This window comes from Saccoglossus kowalevskii, chromosome 11 (assembly GCF_978046115.1).
Source record: "Saccoglossus kowalevskii chromosome 11, keSacKowa6.1, whole genome shotgun sequence".
Lineage (NCBI taxonomy): Eukaryota > Metazoa > Hemichordata > Enteropneusta > Harrimaniidae > Saccoglossus > Saccoglossus kowalevskii.
Window position 1 is genome coordinate 23,000,048 of NC_140651.1, and position 22,699 is coordinate 23,022,746.

Genomic DNA, 22,699 nt, shown 5'->3' on the forward strand with positions numbered 1-22,699 from the left:
ATGAAAGGTAAACAAATCCTGTAATAGTCACTGATCGCCGGAAGGCAAATATAACAAAAATACTTTGCAATTCTGAACGATAAAGTAAACTCAACATTTGGCATTTTGCGCAAAAAATAAAAACATTTGGTTTCCACAAAATAGTACACATATTTATAGTAGGTAGTTTTGACTTAGCCTCTCAAGGTAACAGATGTTATGGAAATCTACTACATGTATTAATGTATTTCATAATGAAATATAATGAGGCAATAACAATTTTCTTTTTGTTGTTGTTGTTGTTGTTGTTGTTGAGTTTATGTTTCAGTATTAGAATATTCTGTTATTTGACAGAATTTTATGTCATGAAAATTGTTCGTGTTCGAAATTATATCAAAAAAAACAAAAAAAAAACACCTGCCTATTTCATCTCCTTTTCTGTACGTCTATGTAAATTTGCTCATCATAGCTTAGATTATCAATGTGTGTTTAGAGCATATACATTACCATTGAGTTATTGAGTTCTGCATGGGTCAATCCATGTGTTGTCCTGCTTAAAAATGATGAAGAAAACAGTGGAAGTCACGAAAAGCTACTTTGAGACAATTCAACGACACTTGTAGAGACATAAAACAGGCAGTTCAGAAGTTTTTAAGTTCACGCCCATTGTACAGTATACTTTGTGCTTGTCTCAAAGGTGTTAAAAAAACACATGCCGAATTCTGCGGTTGACAAGTTGTGATTTGTACAGCTGTTTTTGGAAGAGCTTGCACTTGAAACTCCATGCCTCATTGAAAACACATTGAACACTTGTAATGCATAGTGACTGTGCATCACTTAACTCAGTATCCCCGCTGCCTTGGCTCAGGGGGGTTTAAAAAATAGAAAAGAAGCCCCTTTTGTTTCAAATGGAAAATAAATTGCCCAAGCATGCTTATGTGTAACTTGATTCTATGTATGTTTTAGAAATCAAATGAAATTTAACACACATGAAATTTGATAAACAAGGATTTAATATTTTGATGTAGTAGTTGATAAAAATCTCAACATCTGCCATGCTAAGAAGAAACTGGGGATGCTCAGTGATTTATGTATTGCTGGTAGAGAGGGGGGTGGGGGTGGTGATGGGGTTTTTACCTTTATTTCTTATTATTGTCTTTCACTTCTGGATGGGTCATCTATTGCAGTTAAGTTTTATATAAAGTTTGCCAATTTTAATATGTTTGCATGTTAAATTTTTACCAAAAATCCTTTCATTACTGTGGTATTCCAAAGTGCGTTGACTTTATGTATGAAGGAAATGTACGTCATTGCCTGTTGTCAGTACATGTATTATTAAAAGTGCACCAGTCACCGCGATTCTAGTTTATGCTGCGGTGTCATCTCAACTATACGCACTACCGTCACCAATATGTAAGGTTGGCTGTTTTTGCTGACCACAACACAGGAACCATTCTTGAGTGTCAAAGGAGTCACACACTGTTACCGTAATTGTTTGCCATAGTACTGTGGAGTGCTACTTCTCTCATGTTGGAGAGGTCTTGGTAGCCTGTTCAACATGTATAGTCCGGCCTCTACTTAAAACGCCTGTCAGTGATCGACTTGCAACTCAGTCTGTCTGCGAGCTTGCTTCACAGATGTGCTTTTCAGTCCCGAACACAGAAAGCCTATTGTGCTCCCGCCTGTTTTTTTTTTCAGTCCTCTCTTCTCAGCTAGTTCTATATAAATATTTTGCCAATGCCCGACATGGCTTAAAGACCAGTTCTGTTCGTTTCTTTGTGGCTATTGTCCCACTCACGAGTAAGCATTTACAGCTAACAGCCATTGTATTGTCTTCCCTATTGCTAGGTTGGTGTTTCTCTGCACACCCTTTGTTGGTTGGCTTCTGTCTTTCCGAATACAATTCTTTAATAATGGTTATTATACCTAGCCACTTTTCTTTACAAAGGCACCATTCATTGTGATCAAATAGATTTTTAATGTAGTATGTGCATTTAAAGGCTCTTGTGCTCATTGCTAGCTGATGAGTTGGATGACAGTGAGCTCTCACAATCTGTTAGCTTATAGCCTCTTAAGAGACTGAGTGAGTGAGAGAGGAGGGAGGGGGGGGGGGTGTTCTAGTAGACTCATACTGTATGTGATATTTTGGATTTATAACAGATTATCTGGTTGGTGGTATTTATTAAACATTTTTTTAATTTGTAATTAATGTGGGATATCAAATGATCAGAATTTGGCATTATAGTTATACCGATTTATTTTTTGAATGTTGGTTTAATATGACAATTTATATCATCTGTTTATTTTTAATTACAAAGTAAATGTATTTTGTGGTAAACTTTTAATTTATTAGTGAACTTCAACATGATTGAATATTGACATTGTTTAGAAAGTTCATCATAGCAAGTTAGCTCATAGTGTTATTCTTGCTCAGATTTTATCGAATTTGTAATTGTACAGCAGAATATTAACGACATCCCTGTTTCATGTTTCCTCATTTAGAACTCATGTTTCCTGCAGAAGCACTATAAAAATAAAGATTTTGGTTTGGAAGTTAATACTGAAAGTTCATATTCAAACAAATATTTGGCATAATTTAAAAAAACAAAAAAAAATCATAAGGCACATACTTAATGTAAATTTTTAATTTTTTAATTTCAAAATATAATTTAATCACTGAGACTTCAGAGTCCACTGTCCTGTGAGCTACAGACTTGCTGGCATATTTTTGAAACTTATATGAAAGGGCCAAATTGAGAAATAATTGGGTAGATATTCCTGATGGGGTCTATGTAATTATAAACTTGACATTGAAAAGATTAAATGCTTAAATGCATATGCATTGTGTTAAACAGTACAGCCCATCTATATAAAAAAAAAAAGGGGTTTATCCAGTGAATTATCCATGTTTTGGAATGGCTTACAGCTATATGGAAGCCCTGCCCTCAGGCCGTACTGTAAATGAAGTATTTATCATTGGGTTTTAATTTTACTTTTTTTTCGCTGATAAGTGAAATCTGCTGAATTAAACATGTAAAATTACAATTGAAATCAATGTTTTACTAAAAATCTGTGAATTTGTAATTTAGTGATTATGATTTGGATTAGTGAAATTAAATACAAGTGAACATTGATGCTTTTACAGTATTGTGCTACTTGATGAGTATTTTTCTCCATTATACTAAGTCTGCTAACCATAACTTTAATCAAATACCTTTACTAATGAGAACTGGAATTGACAATTTATGTTTTCTTTCTACTTTTATAATAATTTGGGTTTCTGGGATTGAAAAATGAAACAAAATTGTTGTCACTTAAAAACAAAAATCTGAAATTTTGTGGAAAATTTTTGTTATATCTTTGATTTTGCATTAGTTTGAATGGAAAAACTATTTTTCTCTACATTTAAATATTTTGCCTGGCGGCATATGGCCATAACTCCTGAAAATTTTACAAATTAAAAAAAAATCTCATTCAATTTAAAGATTCTCTCCAATTTAAAAAAAAATATTTTTAAAATTTTATTCTAAAATTTGAATTTGACACAAACTCTCATTCTGAGATCCTACACTGTTTTTTTTCATGACAAAGCTAATAATTTTCTTTCTGTTTCCTAGTCCATGTAATTGTCCTTGGAAATCCTTGTATGGAATGCAACATTTCCTTATACATGCACTTATGAATTTAAAAGCCCATGGTGAATGGTTAGTTTATTTACAGTAAATATAGACCATCAATTGATCTAATAATATGTACACCAAAATGACAACAAGGATTAACGGAAAAATTAAAATGTATCACAAACAAGATTGAATTTGTGATATTTATATAAAATCCATAAAAAATTAGATAATTTTTTATTGAAATGAAAATTAAAATAAATCACAACCAAGATTGACTTTGTGATATTTATATAAAATATATAAAAAATTAGATAAATTTTATTGAAATTAAAATGAATCACAAGCAAGATTGGCTTTGTGATATTTATATAAAATATGTGAAAAATTTCATTGAAATGAAAATCAAAATAATTTTCTTACAAGCATTATTGATCTTTTGATATTATATGAAATATGCAATAACAATTATATTATAATAAAATTTCATTATTTTCATTCTTTACTATATAAGGATGCCACTAACATTTATTTCCATGATACATAGATTTGATTATAATAACAGATTGCAAACAAACACTGGTCTGAATATAAAATTACAGAATATGTTAAACAAGCATGTCATATAATATATAGATTGTGGTTATAATAGCTGGTTTCTCTGATCTGAGATTTATGTTTAATTTAAAAAATCTTAACACATCGCCCGTTAATGCTGTTTTTTCACATTCATTTCATCTATTCGGGGGGGGGGACTTTCAGCAGGCAACGTGTTAAAAAAGTCTTTTCATTTGATGGTAGGTTAACTGCCTTTTTTTAAATTATATTTCCATCATTTGTCATGCAAAGCAGTGATAGGAAAAAGCACTTGGCAAGAGAGTTGGCATATATTACATCATGTCATGTTGCACTCGACCATTCAATACAATAGCTTGAAGCATAACAAACTAGTACTGGTGTGCATGGCCTGATTGTGGTGGAGTTTCCTTAACAGATGGGTAGCTTCTGGTGTTACCGTTCCTTGCAGCTGTCATTCCACACTTCTAAATACACACTGCCTTTCTTTAAAGAGAGTAGAAACCACACACATTTGTTATGCAGGTTGCCACACAAATCATTTCAAGTCAGAATCCGTATTAATTTACATAAGGAGTTTTATATTTAACTGTCACTTTTATTCACGTACATCTTCTTGGCTTGATACATTGTATGCATTAGTTTTATATGATTGGATATGATTTGACAACAAGTACCGGTAGGTTTCTCTACAATTTAGTTTTAAAATTTCTTGTGTTTTTAAAAGTTAACCCAGAAGACAAATATTTTATTAGCTCCGCTGTCGACTTTGTCGAGCGGAGCTTATCATATGAGTGATTGTCCGTCGTCGTCGTCTGTCGTCGTCCGTCGTCCGTCGTCCGTGTCAATGTTTTACTTTTTCGACTTCTTCTTGAAAACTACAAGCCTAAATGCTTTGATACTTGGTGTATATGTACCTTGGGTAGACCTCTCTTAGGTTTGTTCATTTCATGTTGATATCTTTAATTCTCTAATTTTGATGAATATTTTTGTCATTTTTGGTAAAAACTGATATTTTCGACTTCTTGTTAAAAACCGCAAGTGCAATTGCTTTGATATTACATCTATAGGTACTACATGTGGACCTCTCTCAGATTTGTTCATTTTGTAATGATGTCTTTAATTCTTTAATTTTGGTGATTATTTTTGTCATTTTTGGTAAAAACTGATATTTTCGACTTCTTGTTAAAAACCGCAAGTGCAAATGCTTTGATATTACATATATAGGTACTACATGTGGACCTCTCTCAGATTTGTTCATTTTGTAATGATATCTTTAATTCTCTAATTTTGGTGAATATTTTTGTCATTTTTGGTAAAAACTGATATTTTCGACTTCTTGTTAAAAATTGCAAGTCCAATTGCTTTGATACTACATATATATGTACTACATGTGGACCTCTCTCAGATTTGTTTATTTCGTGATGATATCTTCAATTCTCTAATTTTGGTGAATATTTTTGTCATTTTTGGTAAAAAGTGATATTTTTGACTTCTTGTTAAAAACCGCAAGTCCGATTGCTTTGATATTACATATATAGGTACTACATGTGGACCTCTCTCAGATTTGTTCATTTTGTGATGATATCTTCAATTCTCTAATTTTGGTGAATATTTTTGTCATTTTTGGTAAAAAGTGATATTTTCGACTTCTTGTTGAAAACTGTAAGTCCGATTGCTTTGATATTACATATATAGGTACTACATGTGGACCTCTCTCAAATTTGTTCGTTTTGTGATGATATCTTCAATTCTCTAATTAATTTATTTTGGTGAATATTTTTGTAATTTTTGGTAAAAAGTGATATTTTCGACTTCTTGTTAAAAACTGTAAGTCCGATTGCTTTGATACTATTCATATTGTTCATTTTCTAATGATGTCTTCAGTTCTTTAATTGAAATGTGCATTGCTAACAGCGGAGCTATCTCAGCCGATAGGCTGCTTGTTCAATAATATATTTCCTTTTTATTCATTAAACACTGTCCAAATGAATGTGGAAATTGGCAATAATACAGGTATTACCACAATATTCAGAAACAACTAAATTTTTTTTTCAGTTAAATTTCATAGTAATAGGAATAGCTTGTCTTTTTACATTTACATATTTTTAAATTATGAAAATTAGATTATTTTAAAAGGTCAATTATGTAAAAAAATATCAATGCTAAAAAATTTCACTAACCTTTGTGTAAATAGAGTATTGAAAAGACGAAGTGCTCAGCCTTGCTGCCACATACTCAAGTATGTCAGTGAAAGAGTGCCCTCATTGTTCCCATTTAAAATTGTAAATGCCTTTGTTTTTACAGGGTGATGCTTTATGTCGAGAGTGTTTTTTCCATGTCTTTGAGACTGAAATTCATCATACTATCTTAGATGCCAATTTATTCACTGCAGGAGAAACCGTGGCAATTGGAGCATCTGGAGGAAAAGGTATTCTTTCTTGTTTTGTTACTTACCCTAAAACAAAATTTTAGTTTCCTTTACTTCACTACCAGAATTGTGCACAAGTTGTGTGCTGTATTACTAGTACTACTATATTTAATTGGATTGTTCCTCTGCATTTCCTGAGTGTCCAAATGACATTGAAACTATTCAAATTATGATTGTCATTGTTTTCATAACCTCTAGCAATAATTTGACTGTAACTAGTCATACCCTTCTCCAGTTGTTACACATGCATAATTCAGTGCTGGAATATGAATTAAAGATTTGATATTCTGAGAGTTGGTGAAATAAAACCAAATGTCAATGTCATCGAGAAAATGATTGTAGAAGCCTTCAGTTCAGACTGGATAACTTTGAAGTTAAATCAATGAGTTTTGCCACTAGAGGGCGATATTGTCTTTAAATGGAGTCATACGATATTGCTATATACATGCATACAACAGTGATTACCTAACTTTGATTCCTTGTATATGAGAATTTATTCAAATTGTATTTGAGGTTTTTAGGCATAAATCATGTTTCTGGTTATTAATGGTTTGCATTTGGTTCATCTGTTTAGTCTAAAATCAATTTGCTACATATTAATCTCATTTTGCTATAGCAGGATCCATGGCGGTGTTTGGGGGTGGGTAACCAATGACTAAATGTAAATAACGCTTACTCTGACAGTAATGTACATGTTTATGGCTAATTCATACACAAGATCATCTATATGTATTAATTTGGGTCGTGTCTGTGCATTCGTGTGTGCATATTTTCATGTTACCAGCTTTTTTCTCACACATGTGTGATTCAATTCAGTTCAGAGTTGGTACAGAGGCCGGAATTGATGGTGCTATGATGCACATCAAGTTATTTTTTCGATTCTTCAAAGTTTCACTGTGTTTTTCCTTGATTTTTAACATTTTTCCCGAAAATACCTGAGTTTAATCCGAGTTTTGATGACGCATACGCAGTTCTCGTCTCGGTGGAAATCAGTCATTTTTGTGTGAGGATATTGTATCCCGGAATTGAATCTTTATTTGCGCAACGCATATATGGACAAAATTGTGTCTCGTCAATTTCAAAGGTAAGAAACTGTGCTTGTTATGGGAGTTATAAACTTTGTATTATCGTTTGTGTCTCGGGTTTGGTGATCGTGAGAAACTCTTGCTAATCTGGCAAAAGCTTCACCAGAAAAACTGCCTTTCTATTATTGTTGTAGCATGGAACTATAGTTCCATGGTTGTAGGAACTGATTATGTATTGTGTAAATTGAAAGTTTACTTCGTGATTTAAGAGGTTTGCAGTGCTCTCACCGGGATTCAAACGTCGTGGTGGTGTCGGCGCAATGCTGCTCTGAGACGCTTGCCAGACTCTGCCTCGCTCAAAATCATTATCACCATGCTTGATTTCCGCAACATTTACATTTGTTTATGATTTCCACAGCTGTTGTTCTATGAGATGCGTCCTCGCTGTTCATAAACAGCCATAAACAAGTTTAGTTGGGTCGGCATGTACTCATTGAAAGTGTTGGTTTATTTACGTAATCCACTGATCACGCCATAGGCGAAGTTAAAAATATGTCGCTACTCAGGAGAGCTTGCCCACAACGCTAAATGTCCCAAATATACGTACTGGTACGTTTATTTTTTCCCTAGAAAAATTCAACCCGGTACATTCTCATTTGGGACGGTACGTTTATTTATTTTTCTAAATCGGGCCGATTAAAAAAAAAAATCATGTCTTTTTCCCCATGAGAAACGAAGCCAAAAGATGGCACTAAAACATCGGTAAATCTGGTCTTCCGTGTTGCTTTCACCATGAGGTCGCTGAACTGTCATATTTAAATGCTTTATGGTAATTTGAGCACATGGGCACCATCCAGCATTTTGATTGGTTGATTAGCGACTTGACCTATCTGGTCAATAAACACGCCTCGTGCACATGAATAACATGGCGGATATCGTCTTGCATCGAGCGTTAACATGTAACCGAAAACATTTACTTACGATAAAACTAAGTTGAATTTTACTTGCACTTCATAACAATTCAACAAATTTATTTTGTGTACGTTAATATAATCACTACTGAGTACTCATCAACAATTACAACACTGATTTGCTACCAACAAAAAAATAATGCATAATAAATATTGTGAATATTTTTTGTTGTCATGTAAACAGTTTTTTTGATTGACTGTAATTTTCCAACATTTCATGACGCCTATTGTAGAACCAAATTAGGGCCTTTCACTCCTCCTTGACGCCTATTTAAACGATTATATGGCATCTTGTCGCCAGCCACGAATGTCACACTAGACGAACTTGATCGATACTGCCGACCATTCCATGCATTTTTTTCTCCACGCACGACGGCACGCAAATCGAGAAAAGTATTGTCCTTGCAACAATTTCGCGCAATACGTCACCACTATACAATGACTGATTTTAATTTTTATTCAACATTTAAACAAACTACAGTGAGTTGTTCTATGGTCGTATAAAAATAAAATAAACTACCGTATTTGTCTTCAATTAGGCGCCACTTTGTTACACTTTCATTTCATGGTGGCGCTTATTTGTGTTTAAATTTTAGCAACTTTGTTACAAATGGCGCTTATTTCAAGCACTTCAAGTTCTAGTACAGGTAATTGTGTTTCAAGTCATTGTTCTTGCTCCATTCTGGTGATAGATTATTGGCAATATTTTACATTACAGTCTGACGCTTAGTCACTGTAGCCTTTATTTTAAATACTGAGTAAATGACCCGTTTTTAGACAGTCTAGAAAGTTATACAAAAATTATCATCCTTTAGAAAACATTCACAGTTTGCCGTACGATCAACAGAAAAACACAAATGCATCATTTAGTAGTAAATGATCACGGTAGCAAAATCCGGTCATGCTGCATTCCACGGTTACGATTATTACTCAGTAGTAATTATAATAACATACAAAAAATAAAATGCAAGTAAAATTCAACTTAATTTCATCGTAAGCGAATGATTATGGGTCGCATGTAAACGCTTGATGTTTGCCATGTTTCCTGTCTAGGACTTTACCTGAAACGTGTTCTTTGACCTGATAGGTCAAGTCGTTAATTAACCAATCAAAATGCTGGATAATGCCAACGTGATCAAATTACCATAGCTCATTTAAATAATGCATGAACGCAATGCGGAAGTGATTTGCCTATGTTTGCGATCTTTCGGCTTTGATTTTGGTGGGAAAAAACCGCATGATTTTTTTTCAAATCAAGAAATTAGTTATTTTTGGAAAGTAAACTGAGCATTTAAAGAATAATTTAACACTGTTTACTGTGACAACAGCGCATTTGAAACAGAACATTTTCGCGTTGTTTTAATTTCGTTTTTATGGACTTACTGCGAAATTAAAAACCACGAGAATATTTTCTACAGTAGACCAAAAAGACGGAGAGATAGAAACAAAACCATTTTTTTTTACATAAAAGTCATTACAGTAACAGTGAGGGACTTCCGCGATGGCGTCTATCGCTACTAACCGGTAACCCGTAGTCAATCCGCCGGCACCCAATTCACGATCATTACCTCCCAAAATTTCAACTTTGTCTGGCGCTTAATTGAGATGTAAAATACAATGTTTTCGTGGCACTGGCGCCTAATTGAAGGTGGCGCTTAACTGAAGACAAATGCGTTACATTAAGATACAGTAAAGTTAACCAACTAAACAGAATGCTAAATAAAGCTAAATAATATTACAAACACATATAGAATCACAATAAACTTGTACGATACAGTACAATACAATACTCTAACTACTATTGCTAAGGAGTGGAAAATCACATTCACATTAGAGTCATAACTATGGAAAGAATATTTTTATATTTAGTGGAGCTGCTCATATATCATTTGCATACATTTTTGTATGTATTGTGCAGTTTCCCAGCCAGTCCGACTCGACTCGACTCGAGTAGTGATTGGTTTGCTATTCATTACATCTTGCAGCCTTTCGAACAGTATATTGCTAGACATGCATCAATTGTTGTCCATGTATATTCCTAATTGCTCAGTGTAAACTGCAATTTCTTTCTGGCTGGTATAAATATATTAAGTAATGTTTTCGTACTGAAAAGACGGTACACAAATATCTTTTTTAATTAAATTTAACAGCTAATGGGAGCACATATGCTACAACCTCTGCTTACTTTTGACTTAATGTTTTTTTGTTTTTTTCAGGTGCAGAGCCAGAATTTTTTTCTCGGAAAGCAAAGCCACTGAAACTGCATATATTACAAAAGCATACTATTCGCTGCATGTCTGACAATTGTATAAAGTTTTGCAGGTCGTCTTTTTTTTTTCTTTAAGAAGTGCTGTCAACCAAAGCATAAAAGTTCAATTTCACACGATTTTTTAATATTAATGTATGATAATAAAAACTTGATAATATTTTTCTGGATTCTTGCACTTTATTTGTATCATTGTCATATGAGAAATACTCTTGTCCTTATTTAGAGATATTGAAACTAATTCAGGGCCACAAACTACATGTAGATCTGTACATGAAGTACATGGGAAGTAATGTTGTTGACACAGGTAATGTACACCAAGGATCATTGCAGTTTCTCAGTTCCTCATCTGGTGCTAGTACTTATATGACAAGCGGTATCTTTGCCCCGTTACTGTTTAAAATATCAGAAGTTGTTCGCTGGAACAGTTCTATGATTGACAGTGTTCTTGTATTAGGAATACAGTTGTACAAGGAAGTTTATCCAAACAGACACAACACTGACTCTTCAACATATTTGCAGATCTGATTTGCATACTTGCATGTCATTTTACCTGTTGTACTTGTTTGTTGCTCTCTGGTGTTCTTGCTGAGACCAGGATGGAGAGTGCTATAAACTTGAAAATGCCATAGAAATCATGTTTGCCAATTTACATCCATGCCAAAAACTGGACAAATTATATGTTGCAACTTTCAAATGACAACAAGTGAAGGCAGTGTCATTCATGACCTGTTTGATTGGATACATTTTTACGACTTGGAGGCCATTTTTTTCCTCAAAAATTTAAAAAAAACAAGCTTTTTCTAGCTGTTACCAGCTTTTTCTCAGATATGTGTCATCCAGTTTTGTTCAAAGTTGGTACAGGGACAGGTAATAATTGTTTACAAGTGCACATCGCATTATATGTTTAACAAGTTATAAAAGCCAAATGAATAAATTTTTACCCCACCCCCTAAAATTGTAACATCAATTCTGAACAATTAATAACGGAATTTTAATACAGCTCATAATGAATTAATTCACTCTGACACAAATCCAGTTCAATATAAGTTTTTAAATTTTTTTCTGAGCGAGGGCTATGACATGACATGACATGTCATGTCTTGTTTTATCTAATTCTCAGGCATTATTGAAGACTTTTTTATAAGTTTTACATGAAACAGGTGGTTTTGGATGGCACAGGTTTCAAAACAATTGTGATGAAAAAATGAAAATTTACTATTTTAAGTACTGGGGCTCATAGGTGTACATGACCATTCACACCTCTGCCTTAATGTTCGAAAAAACGTTTAGCTTGACTGATAATAGCATGTCTATTTCTTCACTTTTGGTCCCTTTAAATACAGACATTGAAAATTATATTGGATTCTCTTTCACATTTGACATTGTATTTACTCGATATCATTGGATATATTATATAAATTTATATTTGATATCAATTATTTTAATATTTTCCAGATTCCACTGTACTTGCTTACGTATTGAAGTTATTAAATGACAAATATGACTATGGGCTGAAATTAATATTGTTATCAGTAGATGAAGGTATTACAGGATATAGAGATGATTCATTAACGGTATGAGAAATAAGTCATTTAGTTTACTCACAGATATATAGTATATATTATTATTACCTTGCCCGCACCATCAAAGATGGAAGGGAAAGGTATATTAAGGGGAAAATTTTGTCCGTCATTGTCGTTAATAATTGTTATTGTGTGCATAATAACTTTACTAATTCTATTCCAAACTTCACCAAACTTGGTCACCTTATTCATCAGTATAAAGTCTTCCCCGAGTTTGAACAACAGATGTCCTATATGAAAATATCATGCACAAATTTGAGAAAATCTGATCTGATATTTTGACTGTTTCTACTTGACTGATCACTGGTGATACACATCAAAGGTCACTGATCTCAGTGGAAATATGCATTGTTGTATGTGTTCAATGAAGCAAATGATTTATCTTGTAATAATATCCTTGGTAATGTATCTCAGAATCCCATACTGGGTTTCAAAACCAACTCATGGAGAGAATGCACAGTCTGATACACATTTGCAAACCTACCAATAAAATCTTTACAGAAAACAAGATATAAATCAATATAAGCACTCCTATGAACTGGGTGCCTAACTTTGATCAAGATCTGAAGCTAATAGAAAATCTGTTTAGTTCAAAGTTACCAAATCAAAAACAATACATAAAAAGCAAAACATTTCATCCACATTTTAAAAAGAAAATTGTTCTAAAATATATGTATTCTGTATTTGACAAACAGTTCATTCGACAAATGAAAACTCACAGGAATATGTTTCAGCTATTAGAACAGAATGATAGAGTTTTTATAATACTGGTTTAAAAATGCACTTCAAAGATTGCAGTGTTTGAAAATGTAGATTCTCAGGAGGCAACAGTACTTTTGACTTCTCCCTTCACTGGACACCAACTAACTATTTAAGTTGATTTGCATACAAAGCAGAGCTTGCAACATGATAGCTATTCATAAAGGGTGTTTTTTTTACTTTTCATATAATACAGTAGTCACACAATGAGGCAGTTCATATTTGTCTCAGTGAATCATTAATTTTTTACAGACACCTGTACAAAATACTTGGACAAAAGCCAGCTAAGATTTTCTGTTATCTTGCATGTTTTATAAATCTATTCACGTCTAAATGCAGCACTTTTTTTTTGCGATGAGGCATTTATTTTTATACTAAAATATCTGAATTACTTTGAATAAAGCTGGAAATTATGTCCCTTAAAATAATTAAACAAATAAGGCACCAATGTTTTTGCAAGATATTTACATCTTTAAAGGACATTCGGTAGACTGATTCCCCACTGTTGGTTCAACCCCAAAACTTGTTTGTATTTAAAATTAATTATGACAATGCATATTTATATTGAAACAAACTATGATAAAGGGAATTATATTATATAACAAAGGGCAAGGTCACCAGAGTTCAACTATGTTATGAATTTTGCGGTATTTTACGGAGTATTTTCATCCAACCATGTAAGGAAATGTGTATTCCAAATATGGAATGATTACGCGTGTAAGCGTACTCTAATAATAAAAAAACATGGTAGCCCCCAGAGTTTGACCGGACCCCATACAAAGAAGTTCGCTCAATTTGTATTTCCGCATTCTCATGATGTATCTGTGAGAGGAAAAGATGTATAATAATAAGGTTTTTACGAGGATACCAAAAAGTATGCACTCAGAGACAGTACATGGTCCCATCAACCGTTGATACTCCCGCTGTACTCTTCGTGCAACTTTTTAGGGTATCCTTGTATTAACCTCATATTACACAATGAATGAAAAGTAGATTGAGTACTATGGCTACATCTTAATGTTCTGTACTAGATTTTTTAATGGATAATGCAAATAAAGTTCAGATGTGAAAATTATAAATTCCCAGTAATGTGAAACCTAATAAATTGACATGCATTAAAAACATTTGCATTATGGGTTTACAAGTACAATGCACATTTTTATAGAGCATCGAAGGGATAAAATAAATCGGTTTCACATCATTTAATAAACATGGTTTACCTGGAGAACTTTTATTTTTCTGTTATTCACAGTATTAATTTGTTTTTTTCTTTCTTTCAGACTGTCAAAAGGAACCAGAAACAGTATGATTTACCACTGAAAATAGTGTCTTATGAGGTAAGTGTTCCTTTCTTATAAATAAGCATATAGACAAGAAGTGATTTTGGTTCAAAATGGATGTCTGTCGGCCATTTCGTTTTAATTTGAATTTGAATGTGTTTGTACCTATTTATTTTGCTATAGTGATTGCTCTATAATTTCACAATCACCTCATGCCTTCATTTACATTTTCACAACATACCAATGACAATAACGATATGGCTGTTCTTACAGGAATTTTTTTTTTTTAATCTATTTATTTATTCTAGGAGCTTTATGGTTGGACTATGGATGCTATTGTTAAGGAAATAGGATTGAAAAATAATTGTATGTATACTTTTATAAGTAAATCATTTTGTATTATCATCTTACTTTCATTACTGACTGGAAATAACTGAGAAAGCCAAATTATGAAGTCTTAGCTTTCCTTGATATTTTGTGTGATGTCTTTTATGTATTCAAGGTACCTTTTGTGGTGTATTCAGACGACAAGCTTTAGATCGTGGTGCAGTATTGGTTGAAGCTGATAAAATTGTGACAGGGCATAATGCAGATGATATAGCAGAAACTGTACTCATGAATGGTGAGCATGACAAAAGTGCCCTTTTCTGCGAGAACTTTGACTCTTTTGCTTGTGATGAAAGTGGTCTCTGTCTTCCTAGTTTTTTCTTCAATGTTTCCTGTTACTGCTCGTCTTTCAGTTCTTTTTTTCTTAAAACATTCCCTAACAATTTTAACTGCCTTTTCCTGATTGTTTCAACAAGTTTCCTTTCCGCTCCTGCCTTAGCCAGTACTTCCTCATTTGGCATGTGATCTGTTCATGATGCTTACATCATTCTTTTGTAAAACCACATTTTAACTGATTGTAATGTACGACCATAGAGATTTTCCATAACAAGGTCATGGCAATTAATTGGTTTAGCCTTTTGTATTAAATTTAACATCTTGATCTGAAAATGAACACCAGAGGGCGCTATTTTACTTTCCCCATATTGAATGCTGTACCCAAAATAATAGTCTTTGATTTAGTTCTTAGGGGAGATATAGCCAGACTTAGAAGGTGTACATCAATTACAACAGTAAGTAATACATGATATATATAATACATACTGGGAATTTATAAGGTATTACTAATATTCAGGAATATCATGGACCAAATCCTTTTAATAAACAGACTACAAGATATTAAAATTTTGTATTTTGAAATTAAAGAAGTTGGCAGTATTATTTCTGATAATTGTTAAATATAAGTTTCATTTCATGATATAGCCTCTAGGGGCGATATTTCATTTGTCAGGCCAGTAAATGTATATCATATGGGAATACATGTAGTGCAAAGAATGTCCATTCTCTGTTTGTTAATCATCAATGTAATTGTTTATTTGATTCACAGGGTAACGAAGGTTACTTACCAAGATGCAAACCACTCAAGTATACATATGAAAAAGAAATTGTAATGTGAGTGTTTTAATATAAATGCAATAAAAAACCAAATGATGTTCAAATAATATAAATCTTAATAGCATTTTAAATCTTATTTCTAAATGCTTGACAAAATGTAGCATTAGGCATTTGTTTTTAAAAAATAAGGCATTTTTTTGTTGTTGCTAGTATATATTTGACAGGGCACAAATTTTGTCCATCAAATTGTTAACAGAGCTTGCTGTGAAGTGATGAAAAAAAAAAGATCGACTCACACTCTTTTTTTTTTAGTGCTTTGCATGGCAACCGGAAACATAACTTTTTTCAGACCTTATGATAATGCTATAAACAACTTTAATTTTGTGAGGAACAAAAACCACAGTGAAAATCACAAAATTTTGTAAGCGGTGAAAACTAACATTTTCGCAAAATTTTGTCTTCATGAATGTCACAATATCCTAAAAGTTTATAACAGTAAAAATTAGATTGTTTACAGTACTTTGCTTTAGTGTGGTATTTGAAATTATTCATATTAAATACTGGTAACACAAATGCCTTTGTTCATGTTTGCTCACACAGGTACGCATATTTTAAAAAGTTAGATTACTTCTCCACTGAGTGTATATATTCACCAAACGCTTACAGGGGATATGCAAGAGCATTTTTAAAAGACTTAGAAGCCATAAGGTCAAGTTCAATTATAGGTAATGGTTTACTGCATGTTTGAAGTTCAGTATTATGATTTCTGCAATATCTACTTTGAAGTGATCCACTTCTTTATTCAGTGCATCACACAAATTTAAAAAAAAATAGTATTATTGTGAATTATTTTTATTTGCTCCACAACCAGATTAGTCTAACTATGTTTGCTAAAGAGATAATAAAATTTCGTAATTAAGTAACATCTTTTTTCACTACTATCGACACAACAAACCATTCCCTCATTTATTATAAATATTGATAAACTTCAATGCAAGTTGAATCTAACCAGCCAATCAATGAGTACAGCATGACATCATTTGAAAAATATCCAATGTTATCCCATCAGCCAATGGAAACCTCCAGTTTCAGTTTGAATTGTGAAATTTATGAATATTTATAAACTTCAATGCAAGTTGAATCTAACCAGCCAATCAATGAGTACAGCATGACATCATTTAAAAAATACCCAATGTTATCCCATCAGCCAATGGAAACCTCCAGTTTCAGTTGGAATTGTGAGATAAAGGGAATGGCTTTGTTGTGTTGATAGTAAATCTAAGATCATAAATAAATAGATATCACAGGCCTATTTACATTTTGTGTTTGTAATTGCCTTAGATATCATCCATTCTGGTGAGAGTCTGTCCATCAAGAAAGATGTAAAGATGCCAACTCAAATGACATGCTTGCAATGCGGCTACATATCAAGTAATAAAGTGTGTAAAGCATGTGTATTGTTAGAAGGGCTTAATAAAGGACTACCTAAGTAAGTGAAAATAAACAATGCAAGTATATGAGTGTTATGAAATGTATTGTCACATTAGTGAATGCGCTTGTGAAAAAGGGGGGTGGTGGATTTCAGAACCGGTTGTCCCTAAGTTGAATATTTTACAAGGGAATGTACAAATACCAAAAGGATTTAAATGATATATTGTCTGTATTTATTTATTTTAAGTCTATGAATGTGAAACATGTGTTCTATATTTTATGTAAAGTTTGTGAACTGTCAAAGATAACATCGGACATCTATATTACAGAATTAACATTTAAAAGTAAAGCTGGTATAGGAAAATAACTGCCTGAAACTACATATTTTTGATGGCTGAAAGTGAATCGATGTCGATTTGACCCTTGTTTACTCCTGGTAGCTAGAAAACAAGGGTACCTTGGGGAGACCCAAAAGTCGTTTAATGCCAGGGGCTAGAATTACATTAACATTTTCACCACCAGATTTTCTCACATAAATTTGTTTGCTCTTTTTATTCTTCAATATTTCTGGTAATGAACTCTAATTTTGGAGCCAACAGATAAAATTTGAGTCAGCTTTCAGTTTATATTCAAAAAATTTGGCAATTTATGTCCTAATCTTCTGAAGGAAAGTGCAGACTATAAACGGGACTATTTTGTGAATTTGTGATGAAAAGAGGGAACTGGTGGTGAAAAGGTTAAAGCATGCCTGCAAGAAGTGTTTAATAAAAGACCTCATTATTCAGCCACAGTTCTTGGGAATAATTCAATGTAACTGTAAAAGTGGACGCATGATAAAAATAGTCACTCTCTTGCCAGCCTGTCATATCAAGTATTAGTGTTGTTGATATTAATCATTCCTATTCCTTGTTATAGGCTTGGTATTGGTAAGGGATTGAAAGCAAGACAGAAGGTGAGGAATTCTTTTCATTGATTTTGCATTTTTTTTTTTACAGTCCCAGTCTCTCTTATTGAGTTGATATACATGTACATTTAAAACTGCAACTTGTTTTAGATGGCTGCCATGGTAATATATGTATGTGTAACACATACAAGTGCAATTTTTCACAAATGATTGGACAGATATTTGCATAAGTTGGCATTTGTACTTTCATTCATAAATGAGAAAGTTAAATGAACTGCTGACTAAGAAGAACCCTTGGTTTAATTTTTGAGCAATACAAAGAAATAACATGATTTTATTTAACACTTTTCACCAACTAAGAATTTGGTAGATTTTTGAGAATTGTTGAGGGGGATATTTGTGACCTGTTACCATGAAAAAACTTTCCGTTGCAATTAGTGGCAGGTTAGGCATGAACTGTTGCTTAATTGACTTGACTATATATAAAAGAGCTCTATAAACCAAATACCAAAATAAATGAAACAGTGTGGGAATTGTTTTAGACAGGATTTAATGTAATGGTATGGTATGACTATTAATTATCGTTATTGTTTGGTAAAATAACATATTGATTGACATTTAATATTTTTTTTTTCAGCTGGTTGCAGCAGGAATGACACTTACAAACACTGAATCACAATCAACAAGTACAGAAAGTACAGCAGTATTGAACACTGATAAACAAAGTCTTGAGTTTTGAAAGCACCAGGATTGCCTTACAACTTTTAACACCCTTGTATTGAAGAACACTGATTCAAGAATTGGTGAATTCTGTTGAGGCGTCATGAGTGTGGATATCAATTTTACCAAGTTATCGTTCAACTACTGGTAGTCATCTCTATGAACAATGGACAATGCTCATGCTGCAATACATGCTGTGCTGCTGCAATACATGCTGTGCTGCTGCAATACATGCTGTGCTGCTGCAATACATGCTGTGCTGCTGCAATACATGCTGTGCTGTGGTGTTATGTACACATCTCAGTTTCAGAAATTATGGCAGTGTTATGGTCTGTTGACAACAGCAAACGACATCAAAGTTTTTTTCCAGTAATAGAATTTGCTGTCATTCTGGGGCTAATCTGCACTGGCTCGGAAGGTTGTAAATGATTAGCTAGTTTGAATTTCTAATTTGCATAACATTACTGAGAATGAACGTGCATTCAACGCCACAAGTCTTTTGTTTTTTTAGCCAATCAGAATTCATCTTCCGAGCCAGTGCAGATCAGCAGTCATTCTGCATTATGATAAATTAGCCTTGGATCCAGGGCATTTTTTTTATATGAGGTCAACAATATTCAGTTGATTTGGACTATACCATTGAACAAAACTCGAAATTTTACAAATGTAATGACCAGAAACCTGATTTATTTATATTTACAAATCTCAATAAAACTTCCTTGATTTTGTTGATTTTGCAATGGCAGGATCTGTGGTGGTGTGTGAGTGGGCTGCTTTCGTCTAAATGTAAACAACACTCATTCTGATATCACAGTGGGTCAATGTCTATGTATACAAGTCCAGCCTTTTTTTTCTCTGGCTTTCATTTTGGATCACTATAGATTTACTCTAAATTATATGGATTTGTAATATTACAATGCACAAAAATAGTCAATGATTGTGGTCTGGTTATCTGTCAACTTATTCCAGCTGGATAAATAAATAGAATTTGGTCTTTGTATACTAGTATGTCATTCACCTTGCTCTTATGCTTGTTATATATTCTGTCTATTGAATGACTTCTGATGAAGCGCCAATGTCCAAAATGTATACTTTTACCAACTACCATTATCTATATTATAATTTATACTTTTCTTGATCATGAAAACTTTTACTCGAAAGTTTATTCATGTAAATCCACACTTTCTCCATGTTTATCCATGTTGATGATTACACAAAGGATCTTGTAAACAGGACACATTTTACAATGTAAAACTGTGTCAATTATCCACAATTGTAATCTTTGGAGCTATACTACTTCTCCAACTAAGTCAAACATTGCAGAGCTCCTGTGTGAATACAGAATATATGCAATCATTGGTGTTTTGAAATAATTAACTGAAAAATCTAAATCTGTAACAGTCAGTGAAGCATCGGATCAAAAGTGAGATTCATCAGCCATCACAAGTCCTACACACAACTCCATTCATGACCAATCATGTACTTCCATTTACCATCAGAAAACTGTTTGTGCACAACTATTAAACATCGTTTGCTTTACAGTAATAAAAATGTGAGATATGTAAAATAGATTCTTTTTCTAAATATGTCTACAAAAACCCACCAAATCATGATGCTATTCGTCAATTTTGATCAAAATTAGCTCTTATGACGTTTTGCTTAGAATGCCAATATGGCCTCTGGTGAGATTCAAACACAAACTCAGACACACACCTAACTCATGTACATATCACAGTAAACTACCACATGTTGCTTTCAACCACAAACCACCAGCTTAGCTCATTCAGTCGAGTGAACATTCAGTCATCATGTATCTGATCATTAAACTAGTACTTGCACATATTTAGAAATATTGCTCTGGAACAGCATTAATTAAAACAAAATGGCCACTAGTACTAGTAGGCCATTTTGAATACATCGTTATATCTGCGACATGATATGACTTTATAAAATAGCTGCCAGTCAGCCATTTTAAATCCGATCTGAAAAACAAAATGTGCAACAAGGACCAATAATGTCCAAGGCATGTACAGGGTTTGAACGAAATTGACCCTTAAACGATTAAGATCCGGAATTCCAGAAATGCTTATTTTTTGTGAAATTTTTTTAGCACAAAAATGGCCACCATTCGGCCATTTTGGATCAGATCATCAAACAAATACATCTGTATATCTATGAAATGATGTATAATGGATATATGAAATTTTAACATAATCAGTTAAAGCATGTCAGAAATATTTAACTAGAACCGCATTCAAAATGATGTGCATCAAGTTCCCATAATGTCCAATATATGTACCAAGTTTTTACAAAATCTATCTGTAAATTGCTGAGATCCAGTTCCAGAATGACGAAAATACTGGATTTTTGTTGATTTTCATTACAAAAGTGGCCACCATTCGGCCATCCTGAAACAAATTGATGTGCATATGTATAATATGATGTATGTGTGAAGTTTAAATGTAATCTTCCCAGGCATGTCCAAGATATAGGTCCGGATGGATGGATGCACGCACGGACACATGCAAGGAGGTCAATCCAAGTCCCAGTTTTCAGACTGCATCCACACAAGAACTAACAATCTATCTCTGAAAAACTCCTGGTCAATGGGAATGATTGAGAACAAGGAAACAAGTAAACGTGTACTGTTTCGGAAGTATTAAAGAATACCTTTCTAGGAAATGCTGAACAAAAGCCATCCACTATCAAAGGTTAGCAGACTTACTTTCGCCACCATATTGTTCCTAACACCAAAATAGCAACATTGCCAGCTAAGTTTTTGACTGGCTTGCCATGTGCAACTTGAGATCGTTATGCAATTAGAACAAGTCGGGTGAAACCAACTTCAAAGGGAGATGTCAAACTAATACTGGGGGACTTGGACACATTGAATATAAATAGAAGATCACAATGCTATTGTCTTTCCTATAAATTTCTATATAATAAATGGCAAAGTTCAAACAAACAAAATGTATGTACTGTCGAGAAACAGTCACTAGTAAATGAGTGTATTTAGCCAAAGAGTGCACCCTCCTAAAAGCAGTTTGAGCTAATCATCTAACAATCTTGAGATGTGCCTAACAAAACAGTCAGCAACTTGGCTGGCAATGCTTCTGTTCGGACAATAGATCAACAGCAACTAGACAAAAAGTAACAAGTCATTGTTAATGACACAGTCCCTGTTGCAATCAGAGGAAATGTTATTCATGCTTATTAGAGATGGCCAAAAAGCAAGATGGCTTTTAACTGATCACATGCATAATATATGCAAATATGGACAAGTGAGTGATTAATAGATAACAAATTTATTAAATGATTTCTAAATTTGAAATTTAATGTATGATTCGGTCCAAAGGGTTACCGAATTGCAAGGTTTTTTTTTACTTTGTTCAAACAGGGCCAAATTGCTTTTACCTATTTTTAATGGGACATACCGGTAGTGTCCTGGCAGAAATAAACTTGTTTTGTGGGAGTTAGGCATTTCTTTATAAAAAAGTTTTCAAAATAAAAGCCAAGTTGAAATTTGTTAACCGGTATGTCTAAACAAATGTGAAAACTACTATTAGTATGTTGTGTATTACATTTTCATGATTGGAACTATTCTGCTTAGTGTGCGGGTCAATCTTTTTCTTCAGGGACCTGTTGACGAATTAATTAAACCTGCAAAATTTTAATTTTAAACATGAAGTATTATTCACTAACCATCAAAAT

General features: G+C 33.2%; 1 protein-coding gene across 1 annotated transcript in view; it reads left to right on the forward strand.

The window, feature by feature from the left end:
* Positions 1-20,555, forward strand: part of LOC100372564 (cytoplasmic tRNA 2-thiolation protein 1-like) — a 51,138-nt gene extending 30,583 nt beyond the window's left edge. Inside the window, exons 2-12 of the mRNA XM_002732025.4 lie at positions 6,483-6,606; positions 12,327-12,445; positions 14,494-14,550; positions 14,802-14,859; positions 14,996-15,115; positions 15,562-15,611; positions 15,926-15,990; positions 16,534-16,658; positions 17,275-17,422; positions 18,280-18,316; positions 18,906-20,555. Coding sequence (XP_002732071.1) covers positions 6,483-6,606; positions 12,327-12,445; positions 14,494-14,550; positions 14,802-14,859; positions 14,996-15,115; positions 15,562-15,611; positions 15,926-15,990; positions 16,534-16,658; positions 17,275-17,422; positions 18,280-18,316; positions 18,906-19,007 — 1,005 coding nt within the window. The 3' untranslated portion in view covers positions 19,008-20,555. The remainder of the gene's footprint in view (positions 1-6,482; positions 6,607-12,326; positions 12,446-14,493; positions 14,551-14,801; positions 14,860-14,995; positions 15,116-15,561; positions 15,612-15,925; positions 15,991-16,533; positions 16,659-17,274; positions 17,423-18,279; positions 18,317-18,905) is intronic.
* The last annotated feature ends 2,144 nt before the right edge of the window (positions 20,556-22,699 follow it).